The sequence below is a fragment of the Hyperolius riggenbachi genome, chromosome 12 (assembly GCF_040937935.1).
Source record: "Hyperolius riggenbachi isolate aHypRig1 chromosome 12, aHypRig1.pri, whole genome shotgun sequence".
Lineage (NCBI taxonomy): Eukaryota > Metazoa > Chordata > Amphibia > Anura > Hyperoliidae > Hyperolius > Hyperolius riggenbachi.
This window is the reverse complement of record NC_090657.1, coordinates 66,310,719-66,337,598: the sequence shown is the minus strand read 5'-3', so window position 1 is coordinate 66,337,598 and position 26,880 is coordinate 66,310,719. Positions and strand designations below refer to the sequence as shown.

At 45.6% G+C, this 26,880-nt stretch overlaps 1 protein-coding gene across 6 annotated transcripts in view; it reads right to left on the bottom strand.

Moving 5' to 3' along the window:
• TOX2 (TOX high mobility group box family member 2) overlaps positions 1–26,880 on the bottom strand; it is a 214,633-nt gene that overhangs the window by 111,351 nt on the left and 76,402 nt on the right. For all 6 annotated transcript variants that reach the window (XM_068263540.1, XM_068263546.1, XM_068263545.1 and 3 more), the window contains exon 2: positions 21,504–21,569. In XM_068263540.1, coding sequence (XP_068119641.1) covers positions 21,504–21,569 — 66 coding nt within the window. The remainder of the gene's footprint in view (positions 1–21,503; positions 21,570–26,880) is intronic.

Sequence of the window (26,880 nt, the reverse complement as noted above, 5' to 3'; positions counted from 1 at the left end):
ACAAAGGCTTTAAGATCCATGGCTTGCTCTTCCCTGCTTTATGTAATCTTGGCAAGTTGGGTTGGAAGCGGTTAAAAATAGAAATGTTACAAGGTGGGGGTGGTGGGGGGAGGCAAGTATACCTTTCTAACTGAATACATTTGACATTACACAAAACTAAAACAAAGCCCCCGACTCCGGGAGCGCTCTTCCCTTGCTATGGCGAATGTCTAGCAGTGCTGGTATCCAAGCGGTTAAAATGAAAATGTTATTAAAAAGATTAAAAAGCTGAAAAGTGCACATACTACATCAATGCAGATGTGTTGCTAGGCAGTAGAATAGTGCTGCATTAGCAAAACGATAAAAAGAAAAAAAATACAAGAGGGAAAAAAATATGTATACTAGAATTGCAATCATTTTTATGGGATCTGTTATCTGAAGAATAGTTATTGCATTTATGAAAAAATAAAAAAAATAGGGTACAGAGCGAGAGAAAGAGGCTTCTGCGGAACGATTTGATAAAAATAAGGAGAGACAGATGCAGGAAAGAGAGAGAGAGAGAAATGGGATTTCTATGGCAACCAGTTTTATTAAGTAAAATCATTTCAGCGATGGCACTATACTGCAACTGACGTTATGAAAAAAAGATTTTTTTTCTATTTTTTTTTTTTTTTTAAGAAGAGACTGAATACATTTCATCTGCAGTAAGAGGTTTGCAGTTGGTAAAATGACACAATTTCCAGCGCCTGCCAGCACAGCTCCTGCATCAATCATTCCTCTGGAGTAGTTTTTGATTATAATTCACTAATTTTCATTGTCATGCAGGAAAACATTACAGGGGTTATTTAAAGGCACAATCATTTTCGGCACAATGGAACGGCAAAGGAAATGGATTTTTAAAGCACAGGCTCATTAAGGATTAACTCCTGATGGGCTGGGAGGAAACAAAAGCAGTGAGAGGAGTGTATATCCTCTGTGTGTGGCCACAGCAGAGGAGACACTGATTCCAAGGCAGGAGTCTGACCCACGGACCTTTTTGTAAAACAAAAATAAAATTAACAACCTTTATTCTGTGATTAGTAAGTTAAATGCATGCGTGAATATAATGGATTGCCTTCTGTTTGTTTTCATTTGTGTGCCTTGTAGCTTCTCAATTTCAGTGTTTTAAATCACTGAATGTTGTACATGGGTGCTGGAAGCTTGTGCCCCAGATTTGACTTCCTCCGAGTACCTGAGGGTTACTTTTGGTTCCCATTAATTGATGATGTATTTATATAGTGCTGTCATCTTTTTAACAGTGCTTTACGGAGTACACTGAATATTTCATGTTTCAGGTAACTGTCCCTGAGAGGGGGCTCAATATCTACTGACCTGTAAAAAAGGCACCTGGAAAAAAGGGTGCTGGGGATTACCGCTAGTAAAATATTGGTAAAATAACTGATATTTTACTAAATTAGCTAGTAAAATATCTGTAAAGATTACTGATCTTTTACTATATCTTAACCTAACCCCACTCTCACATTGAACCCTCACTCTACCGATGCCTAACTTTAGGACCTCCCTCTACTGATGCCTGACACTAAAATCTCCCTCTACCAATGCCTAACCCTAAGACCCCCCCCCCCCTCTCTACTGATGCCTAACCTTAAGACCTCCCTCTACCAATGCCTAACCCTTAGACCTCCCTCTACCGATGCCTAACCCTAAGACCCCCCCCCCCCTCTACTGATGCCTAACCCTAAGACCTCCCTCTACCAATGCCTAACCCTTAGACCTCCCTCTACCGATGCCTAACCCTAAGACCCCCCCTCTCTACTGATGCCTAACCCTAAGACCTCCCTCTACCAATGCCTAACTCTTAGACCTCCCTCTACCGATGCCTAACCCTAAGACCCCCCCCCCCTCTCTACTGATGCCTAACTCTAAGACCTCCCTCTACCGATGCCTAGCCCTTAGACCTCCCTCTACCAATGCCTAACCCAAAGACCTCCCTCTACCGATGCCTAACCCTAAGGCCTACCGATGCCTAAGCCTAAGGCCTCCCTCTATCAATGCCTAACCCTAAAGCCTCCCTCTATCGACGCCTAACCTTAAGCCCTTCCTCTACCGATGCCTAGCACTTAACTCCGCCCCAACCACACCTAACACTTAACCCACCCAACCTACCCCCAACATAAAGCTGCGATTTCCATCAAAGAAGAAAAATGTGGGCACCCGGTGGCAACATATAAAATATATTTAATTCCAAATATCCATTCTTTTATAATAGGCACCTGTGGCAGCTCCCCTTTTTCCACAAGGGCTCCTGCGCCCTTTTTTCATGTTCCGCTACTGACCCTACTATATTCATAGTTTTAATCCTGGGCCAATGGGGGGAAGCCACTTAACCAACCAGTATGTCTTTTGGTTGTGGAAGGAAACAAAAGTGCTTGGAAGAAATGCATGCAAACATGGGGATGAGATAAGAAATCCATGCAGCAGGATTTCTCAAACCTGTCCTCGTGACTCCCCAACGGTGCATGTTTTGCAGGCAACCTTTACCTATGTATAGGTGGGGTTATTAGTGTCTCAGCTAGGTGGATTCCATGCAGCTGAGACACTGATTACCCCACCTGTGCATAGGTGAGGTTGCCTGCAAAACATGCACCGTTGGAAAGTCACGAGGATAGGTTTGAGAAACATTGCCGTACGGTGAAGTGGTACACTGTGCGCTATTCCACCACATGGCCAGTCCAATCACTGGTTAATGACCAGGATCACATGGTAATCTGATTACTATAACAATGCTGTGGCTAATGCAGTTAATGAGCTCATTAAAGTCTTAATTGTTTTAAATTTGTTGCTTCTCGATTGTCTTATCACCTTGAAATCCTCAGGACAATATTCAGAAACATAGAATTATGTGATGCTCTGTAAACATTCATAAAATACAGCAGGTGAGTTATTAAGACTCTTAGCCATAGACACCTGAAAACATTTCCCAGAATCCCAGTCCTACCGCTGAAACCGTGCATCTACAGGAGTAGCTGCGACTTTGTAGTTCACAGGAAGTAGACGTCTACATGAGTAGCTGTGACTTTGTAGTTCACAGGAAGTAGAGTAGCTGTGACTTTGTAGTTCACAGGAAGTAGATGTCTACATGAGTAGCTGTGACTTTGTAGTTCACAGGAAATAGATGTAAGACCTCATATCTGACAACCGGTAATAACAGGCTGTAGAGACCTTAAGCCTATATGGATAGGTGCACAGTTGCATCCAGCACAGCTACACAAAGGATTTTCCAGATTGAAAAATTAATTTCCAAAAGTAATAGTTATAATTGGTGGTCATCAACCTAATTGCTTTCAGTATTTCATAATTTGTTTGTTCAATTTTGGGCCGATCAGTAGTTATAAATAATGAGGATCATAAAATAATGAAACACTCTTGATTGCACAATCTTATCGCTTCTATGTAATATGAGAAGTCTACCTTAACCACCTCACCACTGAGGGGTTTTACCCCCTGACCACCAGAGCAATTTTCACCTTTCCATTCATTCGTCTATAACTTTATTATTAATTAAATTAACTATATCTTGTTTTTTCCGCCACCAATTAGGCTTTCTTTAGGTGGGACATTATGCCAAGAATTATTTTATTCTAAATGTGTTTTAATGGGGAAAATAGGAAAAAATGTGGGAAAAAAATATTATTTTCAGTTTTCGGCCATTATAGTTTTTAAATAATGCATGCTACTGTAATTAAAACCCATGAAATTTATTTGCCTATTATTCTCGATTATAAAACCGTTTAAATTATGTCCCTATCACAATGTTTGGCCCCAATATTTTATTTGGAAATAAAGGTGCATTTTTTTCAGTTTTGCGTCCATCCCTAATTACAAGCCCATAGTTTATAAAGTAACAGTGTTATACCCTCTTGACATAAATATTTAAAAAGTTCAGTCCCTAAGGTAACTATTTATGTTTTTTTTTTTTATTGTATATTTTTTTTTAAATTACAAAAAAAATAAATTGGGAAGTGTGGGAGGTAATTAGTTAATTTATTATGTAAAACAATTTATTTGTATGTGTAAAATGCATTAGGGTGTAGTTTACTATTTGGACACAAGATGTTTACATGCGACCTGTAAGCGACCGGAAGGACGCTTACAGGAAGCAGTAGGAGGCTGGGAGACTCACAATGATCGCGCTGTTTCTGAAAGAAGCAGCAGATCATTGCGGGGGCTTAGATCAACAAACGGGAATGGATTTTCCCGTTCATTGATCTCTGGGCAAGCGGGCGGCGGCGTGCACGAGCGGCGGGTGCGCGCGCACAAGCGGCGGGAGCGCGGAAGGTACGGATTTCTCCGTCCCTGGTTTTTTTAGGAGGGAAAAAAGGGACGGAGAAATTCGTACCGCCGGGGGTAAAGTGGTTAAAGGATACCCTAAGTGACGTGTGACATGAGATAGACATGTGTATGTACAGTGTCTACACTGTCTATTGGCACTCAAATAACTATGCTGTGTTCCTTTTTTTTTCTTTATCTGCCTGAAAGAGTTAAATATCAGGTATGTAAGTAGCTGACTCAGTCCTGACTCAGACAGGAAGTGACTACAGTGTGACCCTCACTGATAAGAAATTCCAACGATAAATCACTTTCCTAGCAGAAAATGGCTTCTGAGAGCAAGAAAGAGGTAAAAAGGGAAATTTCTCATCAGTGAGGGTCACACTGTGGTCACTTCCTGTCTGAGGCAGGACTGAGTCACTTACATACCTGATATTTAACTCTTTCAGACAGAAATAGAAAAAAAAGGAACACAGCATAGTTATTAGTGTGCTTGGCACTGTACATACCCATGTCTATCTCATCATGTCACATGTCACTTCAGGTATCCATTAAGTATCCATTCAAAGTATATTCACTCCGTCTGCCCATCTACTACATAAATTTGGTAAGATTGTACCATCAAGACTGTATCTATAGTGGGTACCTTTCTGTTATTGGACTTACTACTCGACCTATTTATAAATAGGCCATAATAATTATTTGTAAAGTCACTGAGATCTATGAAAAGTTAGAGTAGCAATTCACAGTCCACATTTCAGGGCTTGGCTGAGGCAGAGGCGATAGAGGCTCCAGCCTTAGGGCGCAGTGTGGGAGGGGGCGCACAACTCAACAACTCACTCAGCTATCATTCCGCTATTATGTTTAAAGCAGAGAAAAAGAAGAAAATGTGATACATGGCAGTGACTGCAAGCCAGATAACTAGAGGTTAAGGTGTTTGGGGGTGGGGTGGGGGGGGGGTTGGCGGCGCCTCTTAGTCTAATAGCAATAAGTGTGTGACGGCTGCAGTGGGAGGCAGGGCCGCCATCAGAATTTTCTGGGGCCCCCTCACACCAAATAACCATCTGATAGGTAGATTGTGTGGGGGCAGAGCCACGGTATGTGGCGTAGAGTCAAAGCAACTTGCCTGTCGCCCATAACACCCTCCCCCTTGCACTGATGCATGTTTACTAATCACGCAGCAGGAAAGAGGGAGATGACCACACAACTTCTGTTATACCACAGTAGAATTGCCAGCAGAGGCTCGAGTGGCACTGCCATTGTTTGGGCCCCATACTACTGTCCCTCTTGTACCCCCCTAATGGCTTCCCTGGTGGGAGGAATGGAGGGGCGCACTTTGGTGTCTCAGCCTTGGGTACTGGAGGACCTTGTCTGCCATATTTCACTGATCTTTAGGGCCAACATATAGTTTTAGATAATGATAATATTTTTATAGTGCTGTTCTCCCTGGGGGCGCAAAGCGCTGTAACCCTGAATTTTGCAGTCTCAAAGGCTCAGGAAAAGAGGTAGATTTAGCATTCTCTTAACCACCCTGGCGTTCTGATTAAATCGCCAGGGTGGCTGCGGGAGGGTTTTTTTTAAATAAAAAAAAAACTATTTCATGCAGCCAACTGAAAGTTGGCTGCATGAAAGCCCACTAGAGGGCGCTCCGGAGGCGATCTTCCGATCGCCTCCGGCGCCCAGAATAAACAAGGAAGGCCGCAATGAGCGGCCTTCCTTGTTTTGCTTATATCGTCGCCATAGCGACGAGCGGAGTGACGTCATTGACGTCAGCCGACGTCCTGACGTCAGCCGCCTCCGATCCAGCCCTTAGCGCTGGCCGGAACTTTGTTCCGGCTACGCTGGGCTCAGGCGGCTGGGGGGACCCTCTTTCGCCGCTGCTCGCGGCGGATCGCCGCAGAGCGGCGGCGATCAGGCAGCACACGCGGCTGGCAAAGTGCCGGCTGCGTGTGCTGCTTTTTATTTGATGAAAATCGGCCCAGCAGGGCCTGAGCGGCGACCTCCGGCGGTGTTGGACGAGCTGAGCTCGTCCAGACCGCTCAGGTGGTTAAAGGCACAAATGGGGCATAGAAGAGGACACAAGGAGACTCAAGCGGTACAAGGGGCAGGCCCGGATTTACCTCACAGGAGCCTATAGGCACAGATGTCCTGGCGCCTTAGACTTCACCCTCCATTAACCTCCAAACCCCACCAAACCACAACACAAGTGTGCTGGCTCTCCTAGCTGTCACTTCTCCCTTACTTTCCCTTGCCCGTCATAGGCAGCTACAGGTGTCCCTTAGTATTAGGTAGCCAGAAGTACCCTCAATATTAAGTAGCTAGAGGTGCCCCTAAGTATTAGGTAGCCAGAAGTACCCTCAATATTAAGTAGCTAAAGGTGCCCCCAAATATTAGGTAGCCAGAAGTACCCTCAATCTTAAGTAGCTAGAGGTGCCCCAAGTATTAGGTAGCTAGAAGAAGCTCAGTATTAAGTAGCTAGAGGGGCCCCTGCCTGAAGGGAAATCTCGTCAGTGGAAGGTGGAGAGCAGAGTGAGTAACCTCTCACTTACACTCTCATCAGGACTCTGCATAGGGAAGGAGGGTGGGAGGCACTTGGGGAGGAGAGTGAGCCGCCTTTCCATCATCAGGCGCCTGTAGGCAGGTGCCTACAGTGCCTTATGGTAAATCCGGCCCTGACAAGGGGCCATGAGGTACAAAGGAGGCATAATCCACAAGATGCCCCTTCACCATGGATGCATCAGGTTTAGTATATATTTTTCCCTGGTTTTTGTCCTGTAAACCTAGGTGCGTCTTATGGTCAGGAGCGTCTTTCTAGTCCGAAAAATACGGTAAATCACTTACTATTTGTAACACTCTATATTAAATCAGATCTCCCACAGACCCAGCTACATAAACAACTAGATAAACAATGACATTTCCCCAGTGGCGTAGCTAAGGAGCTGTGGGCCCCGATGCAAGTTTTACAATGGGGCCCCCCAAGCACTTTATACATAACAATTGATACGGCGCACCAAAACCTGCCAATGGCAACTACAGTGTCAGAGGTGCAAGAAGGGGATGGGAAATAGCTTGTTAATGATTACCACTATTCAAGTATCTATAGAAGTGACTATTATGAGCACAGGACTAATAGAGAGCTAATACTACAGTTGTGGGAGGACCCTTTGGGGCCCCTCCGGCCCAAGGGCCCTGATGCGGTCGCTACCTCTGCACCCCCTATTGCTACGCCCCTGCATTTCCCAATCTATATCAGATCAATAAAATGATCAAACATGGAAAGAGCCTTTATTTTCATCAGATTTTTTAAAGTTAGATTGAATGCTTTTATTAATTCCAACATATTATCTATTGTAAATATCTTATAGGGTATGATGACTTTTAATTAAACTTAAGTCTGTTTAAAGTGGACCTGAACTCTTGCACCGGACAGAAGGAAAACATAGAGAAATACACCCTGTATGTATTTAGAGAGTTTAGCCTGTCTAATTCCCCCTCATCTGTGACTATTTACCAGTGTAATTTCATCTATTCAGCTTTGTCAGCTCAGGAATCTCCCCTGCCATAGCAGAGCTGCTAATTTATAGACACAGGGTGTTAACCCTATGTCTGCATCCATAAAAGCAGGAAGCATGCACACTGCAGTATTATTGCAGGATTTGTATTAGCTGTAACAATGTTTTTTATTAAAGGTTATTATCCTGTTGCCTATCTCTTAGAGCAGAGAGGAAGTTCTGAGTTGAGGTTTGCTTTACTGTCTATTTGCTTTGGATTACGGCAATCTTTACAGCAGTCCTACAGTCAGATCGTGCTGAATAAGCCTGAGATGCGGTTGCTTTCTCAGGATGCCACTAGAGGGCGCATTGCTACTATGTGTGTGTTGATGATTGGTTTTGGCTGCTGCTAGCTTTGCATAGAACAGTCTTTTTCTGTATATATTTTCCAGCAAATTACTGAATAATAAAATTTAATTTGTAACCTAAAACTAGCAATCTGCTTCAGTGTGGCTCAGAGCAAACTGTGACAACGTCTTAAAGCAAACCTGAGCAGTCTATGTTGGAAAGTCCCTGATCACTGCAGCTCTGAGGAGAGTCACCTGATCAGCAGAGCTGCTACTGGGAACATTAAAAGAGGAAGAGTTAATACCTTTACATCAGAAAAACAGAAGCTGATTGATTAGTCAATTTCAGAAATGACAGATTGCTCAACACAAACTATCTGGGCTCTGATTCCTGATATTTAAATAAGAAGAGTCATGTTTATTTGTTTATTATATAGGAGTGTAGTGGACACCTTTTTTTTAGTGTGGAGGTGACATATTTTCTTAAAAGAAGATAGCTAGTTTGTGATTGGTCAGCTACAACTGAAACATTCGTTTTGTGTTTTCATTCAACATATGTTTTTTACCCCATACTATTGTATCTACTAAGAGGGAAAAAAAATGTATTTAAGAAGAGACTGGATAGTTGATAGCCTTCATCTTATTGTCATGTGATTGCAGAAAGCTGCTGCACAATTAGCTCTCCCAGCTGTGAATGACATATTCTTTTGCAGATCAGGAGTACATTTTTTTAAGCAAACAGAGCACTGAGTCTGTCTGCCTAATGCTTTTAAACAGAACTAATAGCTGGAGGGGGAGAGTGGAGGGAGGGAACCAGGTGAGGAAGGGGAGGGACACACACACACACACACACACACACACACACACACACACACACACACACACACACACACACACACACACACACACACACACACACACACACACACACACACACACACACACACACACACACACACACACACACACACACACACACACACACACACACACACACACACACACACACACACACACACACACCCCCCCCCGAAGAACCTGCCTCACCCAACCTCATAACCTCATGGTGGGGCCCGGGGCTGTATACCAGACAGTAATTATGATTTAAGAAAATCTGTCTGAAGTAGTACCGGTACATAGAATTAGGTGTGATGGCTAGTATTGGTGAATGGATGGAGGTATGGAGTAAAATGAGATAAAGGTTTTTTGCTTTGTTTTTACAGTACTTTTAGATAGTGAAGTAGCTGAAAAGAACCCTTTAATTTGTATTGCTGCTCTACAGAATACCCTAGTAGCTTATGTTAACCCAGAACCACTAGGAGAATATAAGGGGACTAAACCAGAGAGAAAAGCCCTCTTACTACAAAGCAACTCCGTGTAATTTGCCTTCTTAAAACAGAAGGTATTTGTTATGATTCAGCTTTAAAGAGAACCCGAGGTTGGGGTTCTGTCAATGTTATCTGCATACAGAGGCTGGGTCTGCCTATACTGCCCAGCCTCTGTTGCTATCCAGATCCCCCCTAAGCCCCCCCCCCCCCTGCACTCTGCTATCCCCCATAAATCACAGCCGCGCTTTCGACACACAGCGTGCCGCAGCGGGCTGTGTTTACCTCTGTACTGTCAGTCTGCTGCTCCCCCGCCTCCTGCAAAGCTCCGGTTCCCGCCCGCGTCCCTTCCCTCCCCGCTGATTGGAGGGAAGGGATGCGGGCAGGGACCGGAGCTATGCAGGAGGCGGGGGAGCAGCCGAGACTGACAGTACATAGGTAAACACAGCCCGCTGCTTGTCAACAGAGCGGCTGTGATTTATGGGGCATAGCAGAGCGCAGGGGGAACTTAGGGGGGATCTGGATAGCAACAGAGGCTGGGCTGTATAGGCAGACCCAGCCTCTGTATGCGGATAGCATTGTCAGAACCCCACCTCGGGTTCTCTTTAAGTGTGGTTTCCTATGATGCATCACTCCCAAATATGCAAATTATCTTGTTATGCCCCTGAAGCTAGGCTCACATCCAGGGCCATTGGTGTATAATAAGCCTATAGCTTATACCTTTTACAGAGCCACATCAACATTGCTGTTCTGTGTCCCATCTGTGAGAATTTGCCTGTCGAGACTGGACAAGCAGAAATTTCCCAATGAGTGACACTATCAACGGGGATTAAAACATCTTTTATAGGGTGGGGAGGAGTTGGAATTCCCTACAAGTTCTTATTGTTGTGACATTTCATGATCCTTTGACTACCAAGTTTTCATATTGCAGCAACAAAAGCTTCATGGAGGTCCCAGGGACAGGAAGTGAGGAAAAATCTCTCCATTCGGAACTCATACAGCAATAATAGCCTTAAAACAGTTCTAACCCCTTTGCATACTACCCAAAACTAAAATAAAATCTATTTTCAGAGTTGGGTTTAAAAAAAAGATGTCAATATAAATCATAGGCAGCATAACCATGTATAGAAAGGAGAGAAGCTCAATGAGATATGAAGAATTCCGGTATGCATACAAATTCAATGCAAACTGTATGCATGTATAAGAACTGGGCCAATTGAATGCACTACCTGCCAATCTTGAGTGGCTATGAGGGGAATTTGGGCATACCATCAGTAAAACTCTGTACATATCTGTATCCTGACTTTTTTACAGATTACATCTCCTGGCATGCATTTTGGCCAGTCGGGTGGAGAAGATAGGACATCCCATACAGACATGGTTGGGGGGGTGGGGCAGAGGAGCAGCTCCCCGAATGTAAATGATCCCTCCCTTTCCTCCCCCCCAACCACAACAGCTCACACAATCAATCAAAAACCTCTCTTATGGGAAGTTATGGGACGGTTAGTTAATTTTTTTTTAAATAAATTTCGGTTTGTGCTTAGCTGCCTTTAAAGTGAACCTGAGATGACCCCCTATGGCAGCATTTATACTTACCTGGGGCTTCCTGCTCCAGCCCCCTGTCCTAAGTTTCCTCCCTCGTTGTCCTCACTGGATGCTCTGTTAGTGTAAGGATCCGCTCCTCTCGGCCGCAGTATGGTCTGAGGCGACGACTGAGGTAGTCAGCTGACACTTAGCAGGGGTTTTATTTAAATATGAAATAATAATAATTTCTGACCCTGCCTGGGATTGAACCCTGGTCTCCCACGTCGGAGGTGGTGAGTTTGACCACTGTGCTATGACTAATACTGTCAGAAAGGTTTGCTGGTCAGTATTGGGTGGGTCAGTTGGCTTGTTGTGGTCATCTGTTTCAGCTGACCTCACTGTCAGCTGATTAATGCCTGTGTGTGATTGGCTGTTGGGTGCATGTGGCCGGCCACTGATTGGTTGCATGTAGAATATAAGCCTGCTGAGTGCTTCCTGTCATTGCCCGTGATAGCGTTAGCTTTTGCTAGTTGCCTGGGTGCTGTTATACTTCTGTGTCATTGGATTCCTGGATTTTGACCTTTGCCTGTACCTCGACCACTCTTGCCTGCCGCCTGCCTAGACTCGGATTGTTACTGGACTCTGTTATTGCCTGCCACCTGCCTAGACTCGGATTGTTACTGGACTCTGTTATTGCCTGCCGCCTGCCCTGACTCGGATTGTTATTAGACTCTGCTTATTGCCTACTGCTCTGTACCTTGCATATCTGATCTCACGTGTATGACCCTGGACTGTTCTGGACTCGATATATTCTGTGTGTCTTGTTTGGCCTGAAGGTTTATCTGCTCACCCTGCATTCAGCTCCAATACTTTGCACACTTAAGGCCTGGGTGTAACCGAAGTCAGGTAGGTGTTACTTCCTCACCTCCTGTTCAAGCGGGGACGCGCCACATAGGGTGAAGCGTGTGGTGATAGATTGGGGCATTGGAGCTGATTTGTGAGCAGGTACTCTGAAGGGCCTTACAGTTAGTTTACAATCTTCGCCGGTAAAATGGCTCCAGTTGCATAAGTCGGGCTGCAGGTGCAAAACACTCCTGGAGACGGGAGAGGGATGGGATGAGCCATGCATGCACACTGCAGCTGAACTGACGCCACCGGAGCCCTTTTACCGGCGAAGATTGTAAATGAATGGAGCAACCTGGGAAGATGACAAGGGAGCCAATGGAGGACATGGGGCTTGAGGAAGCCCCAGTTAAGTATAAATACTAGCATAGGTGTCATATCAGGTTTCCTTTTAATCTCAGTTACTCATCCCTAGTGGGAAATCCTCTGTCAGCTTAGTGTCATAGCAGTTAGGAGGAAGTTATGGTGAAATTGCCTCAACACTGAAGACATGAAGAGTAGTGATGGTCATGTCTAGGAGAACTCATCCAGAAGCATGTGATCCGTTTGATCAGGTGACAGATATGTAAGTCTTTGATTTGGAAGTCATGATACTATGCTAAAGGAGGATGTGATCACATCAAGTCAGAGCTTTGCAAATCTGTCACCTGATCAAACAAATCAAAAGCTTCTCCATTGATCCTCTTAGACATGACCATCACTACTAAAAGATTGTAAAAGCCACCATCTAATCTACAGAAATTCTTGCTAAAGGACATTTATGGAGACACATGGGATCAGGTTGACTAAATTGTAAGTTTCTGATGTGTTAGTCACGATCACATGACCATGCCTCACTTCTGCTTCCTGTTTTCGCCTCCACAGGAAGCAGAAACTAGACATGATCACGTGATGGTGACCAAAGAAAAACTGAAAAATCCATCCCACAATTCTCCAAGAATTCTCTTATAGGAAAAGGAAAATGTGTAGAATAAATGTATCAACCCTGGAGTTACTCCAATAGAAATAGGCAGTTTTTTAGGATGGATTTGGCCTTTTACTTGACATTTCAGAGCTATGCAAAAAATCCATAAATAAAAGATACAAGCTGGGTCTCTGTTGCCCTTTTTCTAGGCCAAGTAGTTCCTGCAACCTCAACTATCTCTCCAATATATAGAGCTAATCCTGCCACTCTCCCCTTTGCCTAAACCATCCCCCCCTCCCCTGCCCCCCCCCCCCCCCCCTTAGCTTAACCGACAGAGTATTTTTGTCTTCTAATAAATGTTCCGTTATTGTTCACGGAGAGAAAGCGACATTTCCTGAGATTCAAACTCTCTGAGAATTGTTGGAAGGAAGCAGATTTGTCTGTTGTAAACACGGCGGCATTGTGTGTATGTTGCAAGTGTCACATTCTGCTGTGCCCATAAAGGGGGGGGGGTTATGAGCTTTTTAAATTAGTGCATTTAAGAAGAACCTCGGAAATACCTGATCTCGAGGTAAAGGAAATCCACGCTGATGCGAAATATGGAGGTGGTCAGTTCTGACTAACGTCCAAGAGATGCTAGCTGCATGGCTGTCAGCTCACGACCATCCTCTGATATTAAAGCCCCAGTCCAGGAATGTACAGTAACCATGCTCTCACTGCTCAATAAATAATCCATTTAAATACATTTAAAGTTCTAAAAAGTTGTCTTTTTTGCAAAAAGGGGAAAAAAAACAAAAAACTTGAAATGTACCCAATGCATTAATCCGTCAGATGTAATTCTCTCCCCAGTGACATTCAGTTGCCTGTCTTCTCCTCTTCCCCAACCTTCTTTACTGACACAGGAACCCGGTGACACACAGGGCTGGTACAAGGTTCTCCAATACTAGAGGCGGAGATTCCAAGGTACACCATTCAAATTGTGCCACTCCAGTATAAATAGCAAATGTGCCCCCAAGATCAGGCAGCCCCAATAGCTAGATCTACCCCCAGTGTTAGGTAGCCCCTCTCCCCAGGTAAGATATCCATATATCCCCCAGTGTAAATAGCCAGATGTGCCCCCAGTATTAGGCAGCCCCATCCCCAGTATAAATAGCCAGATGTACCCCCCAGTGTTAGGCAGCCCCCTCCCCAGTGTAAATAGCCAGATGTGCCCCCAGTATTAGGCAGCCCCCTCCCCAGTATAAATAGCCAGATGTGCCCCCAGTACTAGGCAGCCCCTTCCCAGTGTAAATAGCCAGATGTGCCCCCAGTATTAGGCAGCCCCCTCCCCAGTTTAAATAGCCAGATGTGCCCCCAGTATTAGGCAGCCCCCTCCCCAGTGTAAATAGCCAGATGTACCCCCAGTATAAGGCAGCCCCACCCCAGTGTAAATAGCCAGATGTGCCCCCCAGTATTAGGCAGCCCCCTCCCCAGTGTAAATAGCCAGATGTGCCCCCAGTGTTAGGCAGCCCCTTCCCCAGTGTAAATACCCAGATGTGCCCCCAGTATTATGCAGCCCCCTCCCCAGTGTAAATAGCCAGATGTGCCCCCAGTATTAAGCAGCCCCCTCCCCAGTGTAAATAGCCAGATGTGCCCCCAGTGTTAGGCAGCTCCCTCCCCAGTGTAAATAGCCAGATGTGCCCCCAGTATTAGGCAGCCCCCTCCCTAGTGTAAATAGCCAGATGTGCCCCCAGTATTAGGCAGCCCCCTCCCCAGTGTAAAAAGCCAGATGTACCCCCAGTGTTAGGCAGCCCCCTCCCCAGTGTAAATAGCCAGATGTTCCCCCAGTGTTAGGCAGCCCCGTCCCCAGTGTAAATAGCCAGATGTGCCCCCAGTATTAAGCAGCCCCCTCCCCAGTGTAAATAGCCAGATGTGCCCCCAGTGTTAGGCAGCCCCCTTCCCAGTGTAAATAGCCAGATGTGCCCCCAGTGTTATGCAGCCCCCTCCCCAGTGTAAATAGCCAGATGTACCCCCAGTGTTAGGCAGCCGCCTCCCCAGTGTAAATAGCCAGATGTACCCCCAGTGTTAGGCAGCCCCCTCCCCAGTGTAAATAGCCAGATGTGCCCCCAGTGTTAGGCAGCCCCCTCCCCAGTGTAAATAGTCAGATGTGCCCCCAGTATTAGGCAGCCCCGTCCCCAGTGTAAATAGCCAGATGTACCCCCAGTGTTAGGCAGCCCCCACCCCAGTGTAAATAGCCAGATGTGCCCCCAGTGTAAATAGCCAGATGTGCCCCCAGTGTTAGGCAGCCCCCTCCCCAGTGTAAATAGCCAGATGTTCCCCCAGTGTTAGGCAGCCCCCTCCCCAGTATAAATAGCCAAATGTACCCCCAGTATTAGGCAGCCCCCTCCCCAGTGTAAATAGCCAGATGTACCCCCAGTGTTATGCAGCCCCCTCCCCAGTGTAAATAGCCAGATGTTCCCCCAGTGTTAGGCAGCCCCCTCCCCAGTGTAAATAGCCAGATGTACCCCCAGTGTTAGGCAGCCCCCTCCCCAGTGTAAATAGCCAGATGTGCCCCCAGTGTTAGGCAGCCCCCTCCCCAGTGTAAATAGCCAGATGTGCCCCCAGTGTTAGGCAGCCCCCTCCCCAGTGTAAATAGCCAGATGTGCCCCCATTGTTAGGCAGCCCCCTCCCCAGTGTAAATAGCCAGATGTGCCCCCAGTGTTAGGCAGCCCCCTCCCCAGTGTAAATAGCCAGATGTGCCCCCAGTGTTAGGCAGCCCCCTCCCCGGTATAAATAGCCAAATGTACCCCCAGTATTAGGCAGCCTCCTCCCCAGTGTAAATAGCCAGATGTACCCCCAGTATTAGGCAGCCCCCTCCCAAGTGTAAATGGCCAGATGTGCCCCCAGTATTAGGCAGCCTCCTCCCCAGTGTAAATAGCCAGATGTACCCCCAGTATTAGGCAGCCCCCTCCCAAGTGTAAATGGCCAGATGTGCCCCCAGTATTAGGCAGCCTCCTCCCCAGTGTAAATAGCCAGATGTACCCCCACTATTAGGCAGCCCAGTGTAAATAGTATTTAGGATGGACAGAGAAATGGAGAAATGTGTTGTACTTGATTAACCACAACTTTTTTTGGTTCATTCCCATCAATTTATTTGAGCTGTGCCAAAAATGTGTGAGGACCTCAGCCCTCGAGTTGTACAGAACTGTTGTTACAATGCCTCCTTCAGTGATCCATCAGGGTAGATTTGGATATTGTATTTCTGGCTGTGAGCTACATTGGGGCACCTCCTGCTCATTCTCCCCATCCCCTCTCAGGCAGGACAGAATCTATTGTTCCGCAGAGACCTGAGCATCATCTTTGTACACTGATTGTGCTCAGGCTGTCACCTGGTTAGGCTGCGCAGGAAATTTGTAGATGACCATTTTTATTTAAAAAAAAGTGTATAGCTTAACACACAAATGTCTCTTGCAAAGAAGATTAATTTTCCCTTCTCTGATTGGCTGGCTGATCCTGGTTAGGGAGCAAAAGTGAGACATGATCACATGATCGTGACCTGCCAATCAATGAATGACACATCAGTCACCTGATGATCTTGTGTTTCTTCAATAATTCTCTTGTGGAAGAAAATTCACTCCAATGATAGGGGCTTCTTAAAAGTGTACACTTGATAAAGGCGCCTGTTTAAAATTGCACAGGAATAGTTGGTAGTAAATTTACCTATATTCTACTGCTTCATTCATATAGTAAAAGATCAGTAAAATTTACAGATAGTTTACTATGACCTAACCTCTCCCTACTCTCACAGAGAACCTTCCACTGCTGGCGCCTAACTGCAACTCCCTCCCCGTTTCCTAACCTTAACCCTACCGCATGGGTGCCTAATCTCAACCCCCATCCCTCCGGTTGGCAACTAACTGTAAAACCCTTGTGGGCACCTAACGCTTAAACCACCTTTCCACCCCCCGGCGCTTAGCTTTAACCCCCGTGAGCGCCTCCCTAACTTAACCCCCTGGCGTCCTGTTGAAAAGGGTGCCTAGTATTTGTAGCTGCAGTTCAATTTATTATAGCTGGTGCCCCCTTTTTAACTGGACTCGTCTTGCGCCCTTTTCAACTGCTCTATCTTAAAATGTCTCAAGGGTGGGGATCGGTAATTATAATTACTACAATTGAATTGTTCTCCATGGGGCAATTTGGGGTTGATATTCCCATATTCACAATTGCACTTATCCTCTATCTGTTCGGAGTTCCTCTCTAACCTTTAGCATGCTAGCGATGGCAGCCATGTCGTAGTACATAATTGTATGTGTAACCTCTTAAAACAATGGGTGGGCCTGTGCAGCACGGCCGCAGCGCTGTATAGAACCATTAACAGCTTTGTCACCAGGAATCCTCCAATGGCCGGCCGCCCAGAATGACACAATTATTTGCACACTCCATTCATCCCTTAACTCTTCAGAAAAGGCCCCTCTTTGTGCTGGCCAAACAATAGGCGGCTTCCGTATACAATCCCAGTCACACACAGATTCTATCCCCCTGTGTCCCTCCACTGCGCTCTCTAAGGGGGTCAGCAGGTCAGCGCTGAATGACTGGATGTCATCTTTCATTACCGCCGCCGTCTGCTCTGGACGGAAAAGCTCACTCTACGCCGTGGCCAGGAGTGTCACTGTGATTTGATTTAAATAGGTGGAATTATATAATCTGTGTTCCTCCCGCAGGCTCGGATGGGCCTAAAAGCTGCCATAATAAGCGTTAAGAAGAGGGCGGCTGTCTCCATGACTTATCTGGAAGGGCCTAACCAGACGTGGCTGCGCAATTTAGCCTGTCCTGGCTGGGGGTGATGGGAGCCTTGCAGTGACGCTAACAATGCTATATGGGGCTCGATTTAGTAGGGAAGGAAATCGACATTTTGTAATCGATTCCCCAGTGTGTGCTCCATGTATTAAAGCTGCACTCCGAGCTCATGCGTTTTCTCTAGATCAGCTGCAGAGCTTGTGTTTATCTGCCTAGAAGCTTCTGTCACTCAAAACAATCAGGAATCCATTGTTTTGGGTAAAATGAATTTACGTGGTGTTCAGCTGGGCATATACGTATCAAGGCTCTCATCTGATAGACATCTGTTGCCCCTGACAGATCTGATCGATTCACTTTCTGATGATTTTGATTAAAGGTGTGATTGGACAGATTGAGGAGGAGCAGCGGGGGATCAGGGCCTCCATAGCATGGTTTGATTGATGAGGTGCGCAAAGAATCGATTACGGACCAAACGACGTCTGATCTGGGAGGGATCAGTCAGCTTGCCTGATCGGGCCATTACTAACTTGTGCATGCCTTAGTTTAAAGTACACCTGACCTGAGGCAAAGCTACCCAAGGTAAGTACAGAGGTATGTTCATGCTGGAGCCACATATCTCAGTGTGTTGTCTGTTACTCTCCTTGTTTCCTCCGATCTCTAATCACTCCTAAATTTTGTCTCTCTCCTTGTTTCCTCCGATCTCTAATCACTCCTAAATTTTGTCTCTATCCAAAAGTCACATTTTTCAAGACAGGAAGAGGCAGGCTCCCTCCTATCACCCCTATTACTCCTCTTAAGAGGCGGCGAAGAAGAGCGAATGGAAGGGGTGATGGGAGGGAACATTGCAGCAAGCCCGCCTCTTCCTGTCTGAAATTTTGATTTAAACCGAAAGTCCGATTTTTTTTTTAAGGAGTGCTTTATGGGGACAACAGGATAGGAGCAGACAATACACAGAGGTATGTGGATCCAGCATGAACATACCTCTGCGCCTACGTTATGTAGCTTTGCTTCAGGTCAGGTGCGCTTTAACCCTAAAGCCTTGTCCACACACTACTGTAGATCAGGGCTGGCTCTGACAAGAATCTAGTGTGTGTATGATGGCCCCCATCCTCCAGAGTGGTGGATTGTCTTTGCTGCGCACAGGTCAAGCCTTTGGTTCTTCTTCTCACCCCACCCACTCTGTGCAGCTTCTTCCTCACTCCTCCCCCTCTATAGCAACGGTCGCGCCACTTGCCTGCAGGCAACACGTCTGTACCAAACTCAGTCCCAAACTGTTGGGATCAAGACCTGACTGTAATTGTGAATGTGTGCACACCTATCAAGGGTCAGAGAGCTGCACTGCCGGCTTCATCTCTGAGATCTGTTGTCAAGACAACTTTCTCTGCCTCTTATCTGCTGTGTCTGGGACAGGGGTGTAACTTATATATGCCTCCCCCCCCCCTCCTCCAACCTCAGCAGACCAACTCACTTGCGCATCTGCCTGTGGTGTCTTGTGTGTGTGCTTCCAGACTCTCCTCTCCCCATCCCCTCCCCACATTTTACAGAGCAGCCGCACCGGAGTTTCATAATGTACCTCACTCTGGCAGCAGGACAGGTCCTTCTCAATCCTACGTGTAGCCGCACCATGCAGGCTATTAACTTGCGGCTCCCAATGCTGCATGTCATGTGACAGGCATCAGAAGTGGTAAGGCTGCATGGCACGGCTACACGAAGGAGTATGAAGCTCCGCTATAGCTGCTCTGCAAAACCTGGGTGTGCACACATGGAATCTCTGCCTCTGCTGCTACTGCTCTGCACCCCTTAGACCCCCCACGATGGTGGAGGTCTCCCATGCAGGCAAGGGATCGACAGAGGTAAGAACATTTTCAAGAGGCTGCCCATATACGTGAAGGTATATGAACAGTTAGCAGCCAGTTTTATATGGGGAAGGCGTGGATACGCGTGGAGGGACACGTAGAAGGAATAAATAATCTAGACTTAAGATATATGCAAAAAAAAATTATTTGTTCTATTCATCATGATGTATGATCTATTTATAAACAGCAGGTCTTTTTTTATTCAGACTTGTTGTAATGGTGTAATCCGTGTGTCAGATGGCTATCTCTGCAAGCCTTGTAGTGCTCGATAGTACAAGAGTGGCTGGAGACAGTCGGGTTAATATTTGGACTGGACGTAATTGGATTGAGCTCTGATATTTTCCAGGTCTCGTGCGCCAGCTGGGTGGCTGGATATATGGCGTTATTAAACACTTAACTAATGGATATACATTTACCACTGCTGAGTCTATACTCTATTCTCTCAGCTTATTAAGATGCCCAGAGCCAGGGAAGTCTAGGCTTATTCTAAAACCATAGCCAGCCAATCACATTTCTCCTTTCTCGACTCAGGTCTGTTAAAGGGAACTCCAGGATGTTTTAGATAAAAGTATTCCATGGTGCATACGTGTGAAAAGGGCGCAGGAGAAATTTGTGTGCCAGATGAAATACCCCTGATATTCTACTAAAGGTGGCCGCTAACGATACATTTCAGCCAACGATCGTTTATGTACAGCTATTCGTATGAATGATCGGAAATCATTTGGGTCCACTAACAGCCTAAAATTTCCTGACCAATCAGATTGAAGGGATTGATATGAAAACTGGATCGATTAGATTGGTTAGGAGGTTTTGTCGGTTAGTGGTCCCAAACGATCGTTTCTGATCGTTTAAATGAATACCCGTTTGAAAACGAATTGTATTGTTAGTGATCACCTTAATAAGACTTCATCTTTGTAACACTAATCCTCCCTCTAGCTACTCATAAAACTGGCCCTGGGTACCCCATGCCCACCTGCCCCTTCTTTAACGTAACCTAGGGCTTCAGCTATGTCCGTTGCCCCAATTATACATGAGGTGCGGGGGTGCAGGAACAAGACCATCCAAACACAGCCACCAGCTATTCTTTTGTTGCTAACTGGTGCCGATGGTCTTGTGGGCGGGACTACACTATTGTCATTTGGCCAATCACTGCACTCAATTAGTAGCAGTGACCTATCAGATGTCACTACTACTGATCAAGTGCAGTGATTGGCCCAATGATGGTGCCATGGTCGTGGCCGTGAGACCATTGGCACCAGTTAGCAAAAGAAGCAGTGGGCAGCTGTGATTGGCTGATCTGTTGCCAGAATCCTTGCCTGATTGGTCGCAGCAGGTGCCACCGGTCAAATAAGGATGCAGATACATAAGGAGGGAAGTGTGTGTGTGTCGGGAAGGTGGGAGAGAGGAAGCGGGTGCCAGGGGGCCAAACTGTTTGTCCAACCCCTGCTCCGTATATATTGCCACCTAAATCATGTGATTCAGGTGGCTTCATGGTTCTAGTTGACTCTGTGCTTTTTTTTCAAAGTGTCAAGGCACCCAAACACACTTACATTTCAAATAGAAGATTTCACTTTATGGCAAGCAACACTAAGGTTCATTGAACATGGTAAACCTGGAGGTCTCCTAGTTTGATCAAAGGCACCCGTACTCTAATGAACATTGTTCCAAGGCACTGGGTATTGACCTGAGGAAGCAGGCTAGTACCAGTGAAACGCGTTGTCTGTGTAATGAATACAATTTTTTTTACAGTTGAACTGATGCCCTATCTTTTTTTTTGTATCTGTATAAAACTATTATTCCAATAATTTTGGTGCCTCCATCCCTACAAATTTCATAAACGTAGTAATTGTGCGGAAAAGAAACCCCAAACTTTTTGATTTAGTGCCCCTTTTATAACTACAGCGAACTGAGATGTGCAGAGATACTGTTGCTTTTCTGGTGAGTGGACTGACTGTCACCTTTATACATAGAGAGGCCCCTTAATTATAGACAAAAGGCACAGGAAGGTTACAGAAGGCCATCACTTCTACAGCCACTTCTACCACAAACATGACAAGGGAAGCGGAACCTACCTGATTTGACGAAAGGAAATCCTGATTACTTTCATTCATACTCATGTACATGTTTTCCCCATCAAACTGCAAGAAAAAGAAAAGCATTTAAGACAATGAATACTGACCTATGTCACAAAACCAATATTGTATGCTGTCATATGCACCCAAATAGCACTTTTGTCCATGAACTTAGATCTTAACATGTGTTGGTAATTTACTAAATTTGGGGATTGCAAGTGATTCAGCCAATCTAAACTGGTTTTAAAGAGGCACTTTAGTGACATAAAGTAGAATGATTCAGGATTCCCACTTTTTAAGGTAATTTTCCTGGTTTCAGCATTAGAAACACTTCTATATCTATATATTACTGCATATTTGTATGCGGCCCCGCCCTCCCTGTGATGTCACGGCCTAGGCCATCCTTTCTCAACCTTTTTACCCCGGAGGAACCCTGCAAATAACTTTTGGATTTCAAGGAACCATTGCAAACAATTTTTTGATCTTGAGGAATCCCTGCATTTATTTTTCAGGAGGCATGGTGTTTATAAGTAGGTGAGGCTGTTAATTTCACTACCTCCTATTACCTGCCCCTCAATATACTGTGCTCATGACTCCCAATTCAGTGAATATTTTTACAGTACCCCCTATTATAATGCGCTCTATTATACTTCCGCCATGATAGGGTAAAATGCCAAGGAACCCTGGTGTTCCAGGGAACCCTGGTGGAGAAAGCCTGACCTAGGCTGTTTACCTATGCCGAATTCTCTTACCAGAGCATTCTGGGAGACCAGGGCCCATATGCAATTCACTTTATGTCCTGCGTTTACTCCTAGGAGGTATTTTTTCAACATTTTTTTAAAAAAACTTTTCAGCACTATGCAATAAAAAAGGAACAAAAAGTAATAGAAAAAGTACAAGAAAAATTTTGAGTTTTTTGTTTTTTTTCCGCTTGCTAGAGGTTTAAAAGGCATTTTATTCAGGTGTGAAAATATCGACTTGGAGAGGAGAAGTGAATTGCATATGATGGGCCAAGGTATATTTTTTTCACAGCTTTCCGAACTAGTACATGAATATTCCACAGAGCTGTACGTACAACATGATGCCATCTGTTATAAATTTAAAACTGTAAATCGGGGTGAGGAAAGATTTTACAATGGGCGCTGACAACTGGGCAAACACTGACTAAATAATTTATAAATGTATTATTATTAATTACTGTATATACTCGATTAGAAGTCTAGAAATTTTAGGTCGGATTCACTTCATAAAAGTATAGGGGTAGACTTATACACGAGTCACGGGCAACACTGAGTTATGTGTTATGTGTGTGAAATTCCCACTAACAGTGACATTCCCATTTGCAGCCATGTACCCAGTGGTAATTGATACTTTGAGGGAAGAAAATGCCAGGAAAACACTGGTCTGAAAGTCCTGGCCACAATAATTAACAAGGAAAGGGCAGGGGAAAAATACTGGGCTGTATAAAAGAGTGAATAATTGCAGCACTTGGGGGCCTGGAGGTGGTATTGGCTGCACGAAAAGGACAGGAGGGGTTAATGCAGGGGTCTCAAACTCAATTTACCTGGGGGGCCGCAGGAGGCAAAGTCAGGATGAGGCTGGGCCGCATAAGGGATTTCACAATCGCGGCGCATGGCCGCCTCTGCCCGCCCCTCTCACTCTTCCTTCACAGAGAGGGGCGGGGAGAGGCGGCGATGCGCTGCGATTGACGTCAGGAGGGGCAGAGCTGAAGCTGAAAGCTCTGCCCCTTCCAGGAAATGCCAGCGGATTGCCCCTCGGGCGATTTGGGGGCTCTGCAGCCCTCATTTAGGGCTGCAGAGCGGGGATGCGGCGGATTACTTGGGAGCACTGAAGCGAACTGTAAGGAAGCTTTTGCCGGCGAGGGCCACAAAATATTGTATCGAGGGCCGCAAATGGCCCGCGGGCCGCGAGTTTGAGACCCCTGGGTTAATGGCTGCAATACTGTATGCAGTGCAGTAATTTACCCCTCCTGAGACCCAAGTGCAGCCATTAACTTTGCTGAGTAGACTTATACTTGCATTAATAAAAAAAAATTCAGCTTAAGAGGGTTGAATATTGGAGTCAGCTTATACACGAGATGAACTTGTATTCGAGTGTATACGGTACTTCAATGTTTTATTCGCGCAATTCATCTTTAAGTATGCAACCCTAGCCTGGGTTATATCAGACTATAGAGAAGTTGCTGAAATGTTAAGCTTTGTACACATTAGATAACAATCGTTTGAAATTCCAACACACATAAGTAAACGAGTCTACACCTGACTGGAGAAACAAACATAGAAACCTTAATGACATAATCGTTTGGGATGTATTAGTCTAATCATGAAAAAAAAACATATATCCAGGCACATCGCCCCTTAGGGCCCTTTCACACTGTGGCGGTGCAGCAACTTGTCACACTGCTACCGCAGGGCAATTGAAGTCTATGGGGAAAGTCACATTACCTGTGGCGTGGTGCGGCAGAAGTCTTCAATCTGACTCTCTTCCAAAATTACGTTACCACGCGTATCTGCGTCGGACTGGAAGTCATGTAAGTCTATGGAGACGCATTTTTTTCAAAAAAGTTGATGGCGGCACTCATGCGTTAAAGCCAATATTTAATAATATGCGAATAATTTGCTATATAATAATGATAATTCGCCCTCTTCCGCGTTCCAGAAACACTTCCTGTTTGGCTGGATGCCTGAAAGTGAATACTGCATGGTAACGCGATTTTCCCTGAAGGCCTGTTTTCGGCGTTGCGGCGGACTCGCCACAACTCTGCCGTCAATTTACAGTGTGAAACCAGCCTTTGGACTTTGCCTTGTTCAGTTAGAAACTTGCGTGCTTAAAGAGAGTCTGAAGCGAGAATAAATCTCGCTTCAGACCTCATAGATAGCAGGGGCACGTGTGCCCCTGCTAAACCGCCGCTATCCCGCGGCTTAACGGGGGTCCCTTGACCCCCAAATCCCCCTCCGTGCAGCGGGGGAGCGATTCCTGGTTGGGGCAGGGCTAACCGCCTCAGCCCTGCCCCACGCGCGTCTGTCAGCGCGTATCTCCGCCTCTCCCCCGCCCCTCTGTCTTCCTTCACTGAGAGGGGCGGGGGAGAGGCGGCGATGCGCGGCTGATAGACGCGACTGGAGGCAGGGCTGCAGCCGTTAGCCCTGCCTCCAGGAGCGACCAAGTCTGCGACCAAGTGTCGCAGTGGGGGGTTTGGGGGTGAAGGGACCCCCGTTTAGCGGCGCGTATGCGGCGGTTTAGCAGGGGCACACGTGCCCCTGCTAACTATGAGCTCTAAAGCGAGATTTATTCTCGCTTCAGAGTTTTTTTAAAAGCACTATTCTAAACTCAGCAGACAGCCCTGACCTGCCATGTGTGACTTTATCTTAAAGCGGACCCAAACCAAACATTTTTTTAATTCAAAATATTTAGTTGCACCACTCTGACACATACAAAGATAAATAAACACTCCTTCAAACCTATGATCATTTCAGTGCATGCTTTTCACCCTTCTCTTTTCATAGCTAGGGTTATACTGGGGGCAGCCATTAGCAATTCCTCCATTGCCGAACACCATCTACTCCACCAGTTTGCCGGAAAAATGCCGGCAATTTGAAAGGAAGGGAGGGGTTCCTCAAATAAATGTAAAATATTTTATATTTGTCATCATGCAGCTGAAAAAAGGCTGCTATTTATTATTATAATTTAGAAAATAGATTTTATTTCTGAAATCTTGTATTTTTAATTTGGGTCCACTTTAAGGTTAGTACACACATCAGATACAAGTCTTTGGAAAATGAAAGATCACAGACCAATTTTACCCCCATCCATGTAGTATGAGAGCCATATCTACTATTCTATTGAGCTGATCTCCCCATCAGATAGAAATCTTTGCAAGATGCTGCACACAAAGATGCTGTACACATGCAACAGATCAGTATCTGCAAAAGATGAGTTCCTGCAAAAGATCAGTTCCTGCAAATTGCATTCATAGTCTATGATATCTGCAGATCTCATACACACCTTTTTTAAAGCCGCATCTACACGCGTAGATGCGGCCGCAATGTTCCTTATCAATCGAGCCGCTGATGCAGCTCGATTGATAAGATCCGACCGGACGGATCTCCGCACCGCCGATTCCCTGCTCGCTCTCCGCGAGGGGACAATGGCAGGGAATCGAGCGGAAGATAAGCGGCGCCGGCGGGGACGAGCGGGGAATCTAATTCGGCGCACGCCCAGGCGAGCGGGCACGCAGAAGAGGCGATCCGGCGGCTAATCCCTATATTTCCCCCCCCCCCATCTCTGGCTATGTTGTACTCTTAACTAAATATACCCTAACAAAACATTGCCTCTAGGTATACATATTGTATACTGCCCCACCTCTTGTTTCCTCCCTATTCCTTTAGATCAGTGTTATGATCCCCCTTCTCGGCAGAAAACCCCATACAAATAGTCATCAGTGACCTCCCAGTATGCAGTAACAACCCCCCTCTGAATGAACATAAGTCAATCTTGTAGAGCACATAGACATTTTCCTTAGTAACGGGCCTAAAAGTTAACTGTGAGGTAATACAGCCACACTGTATATCAATGTGTGGTTGCATTAGCTAATGATAATGCACAAAGGATAGTAATGCATGCTGCGGCACCCAGTTTGGGAACATCTGCTTTAGATTATAAGCTCGCAGGGCTGGCAGGGCTTTCTCACCCTTTTGTGACTTGAAAATACTATACATTTGATCATTATGTTGCATTTGTCACTGTAATTATCATGTCTACCAGTTCTGTATTATGTACCAGTGTCTAGATTTTGTATATGCCAGTGTCTGTATTATTATGTACCCTTTGTTTGTTCCTTACTCTGTGCAACGCCATGGAATATGTTAGTGCTAAATACAGTAAGTCAATAATAATAATAAACCTTGTCCATGTTTACTGGATCACATATGAAGGTTGATTCATCAACCAGCGGTAATATTAGACACAGCGCAATATTAACGATACTTATGTGCAGAAGTACCACGAGATACGCTGGTCATGCTACTAGCATATCTCACAGTAGTTCTGTGCGAAGGTAATGGTAATAATGCTGTGCGCTGTGCGTACGTGGTAATATTAGGCCTGGAACCCACTAGCAGTACGTTACTAAGCCTTTTCTGAGCGCTTTGTGAATTTGAAAAGCTCTTGCTAATGTAATGCTATTGGGTGTGATCCCACTAGAGCATACATGTCAAACTCCAGCCCGTGGGCAACATCTGTCCCTCGGAGCCATGGGATTTGGCCCTCAGGAGGTTTCCCCACTTTGCATTATGGTTGGCCCTCTTAGGACCACCAGAGAAATATTAGAGGGTAAGCCCTAGATCACCAGGGAAGCCAT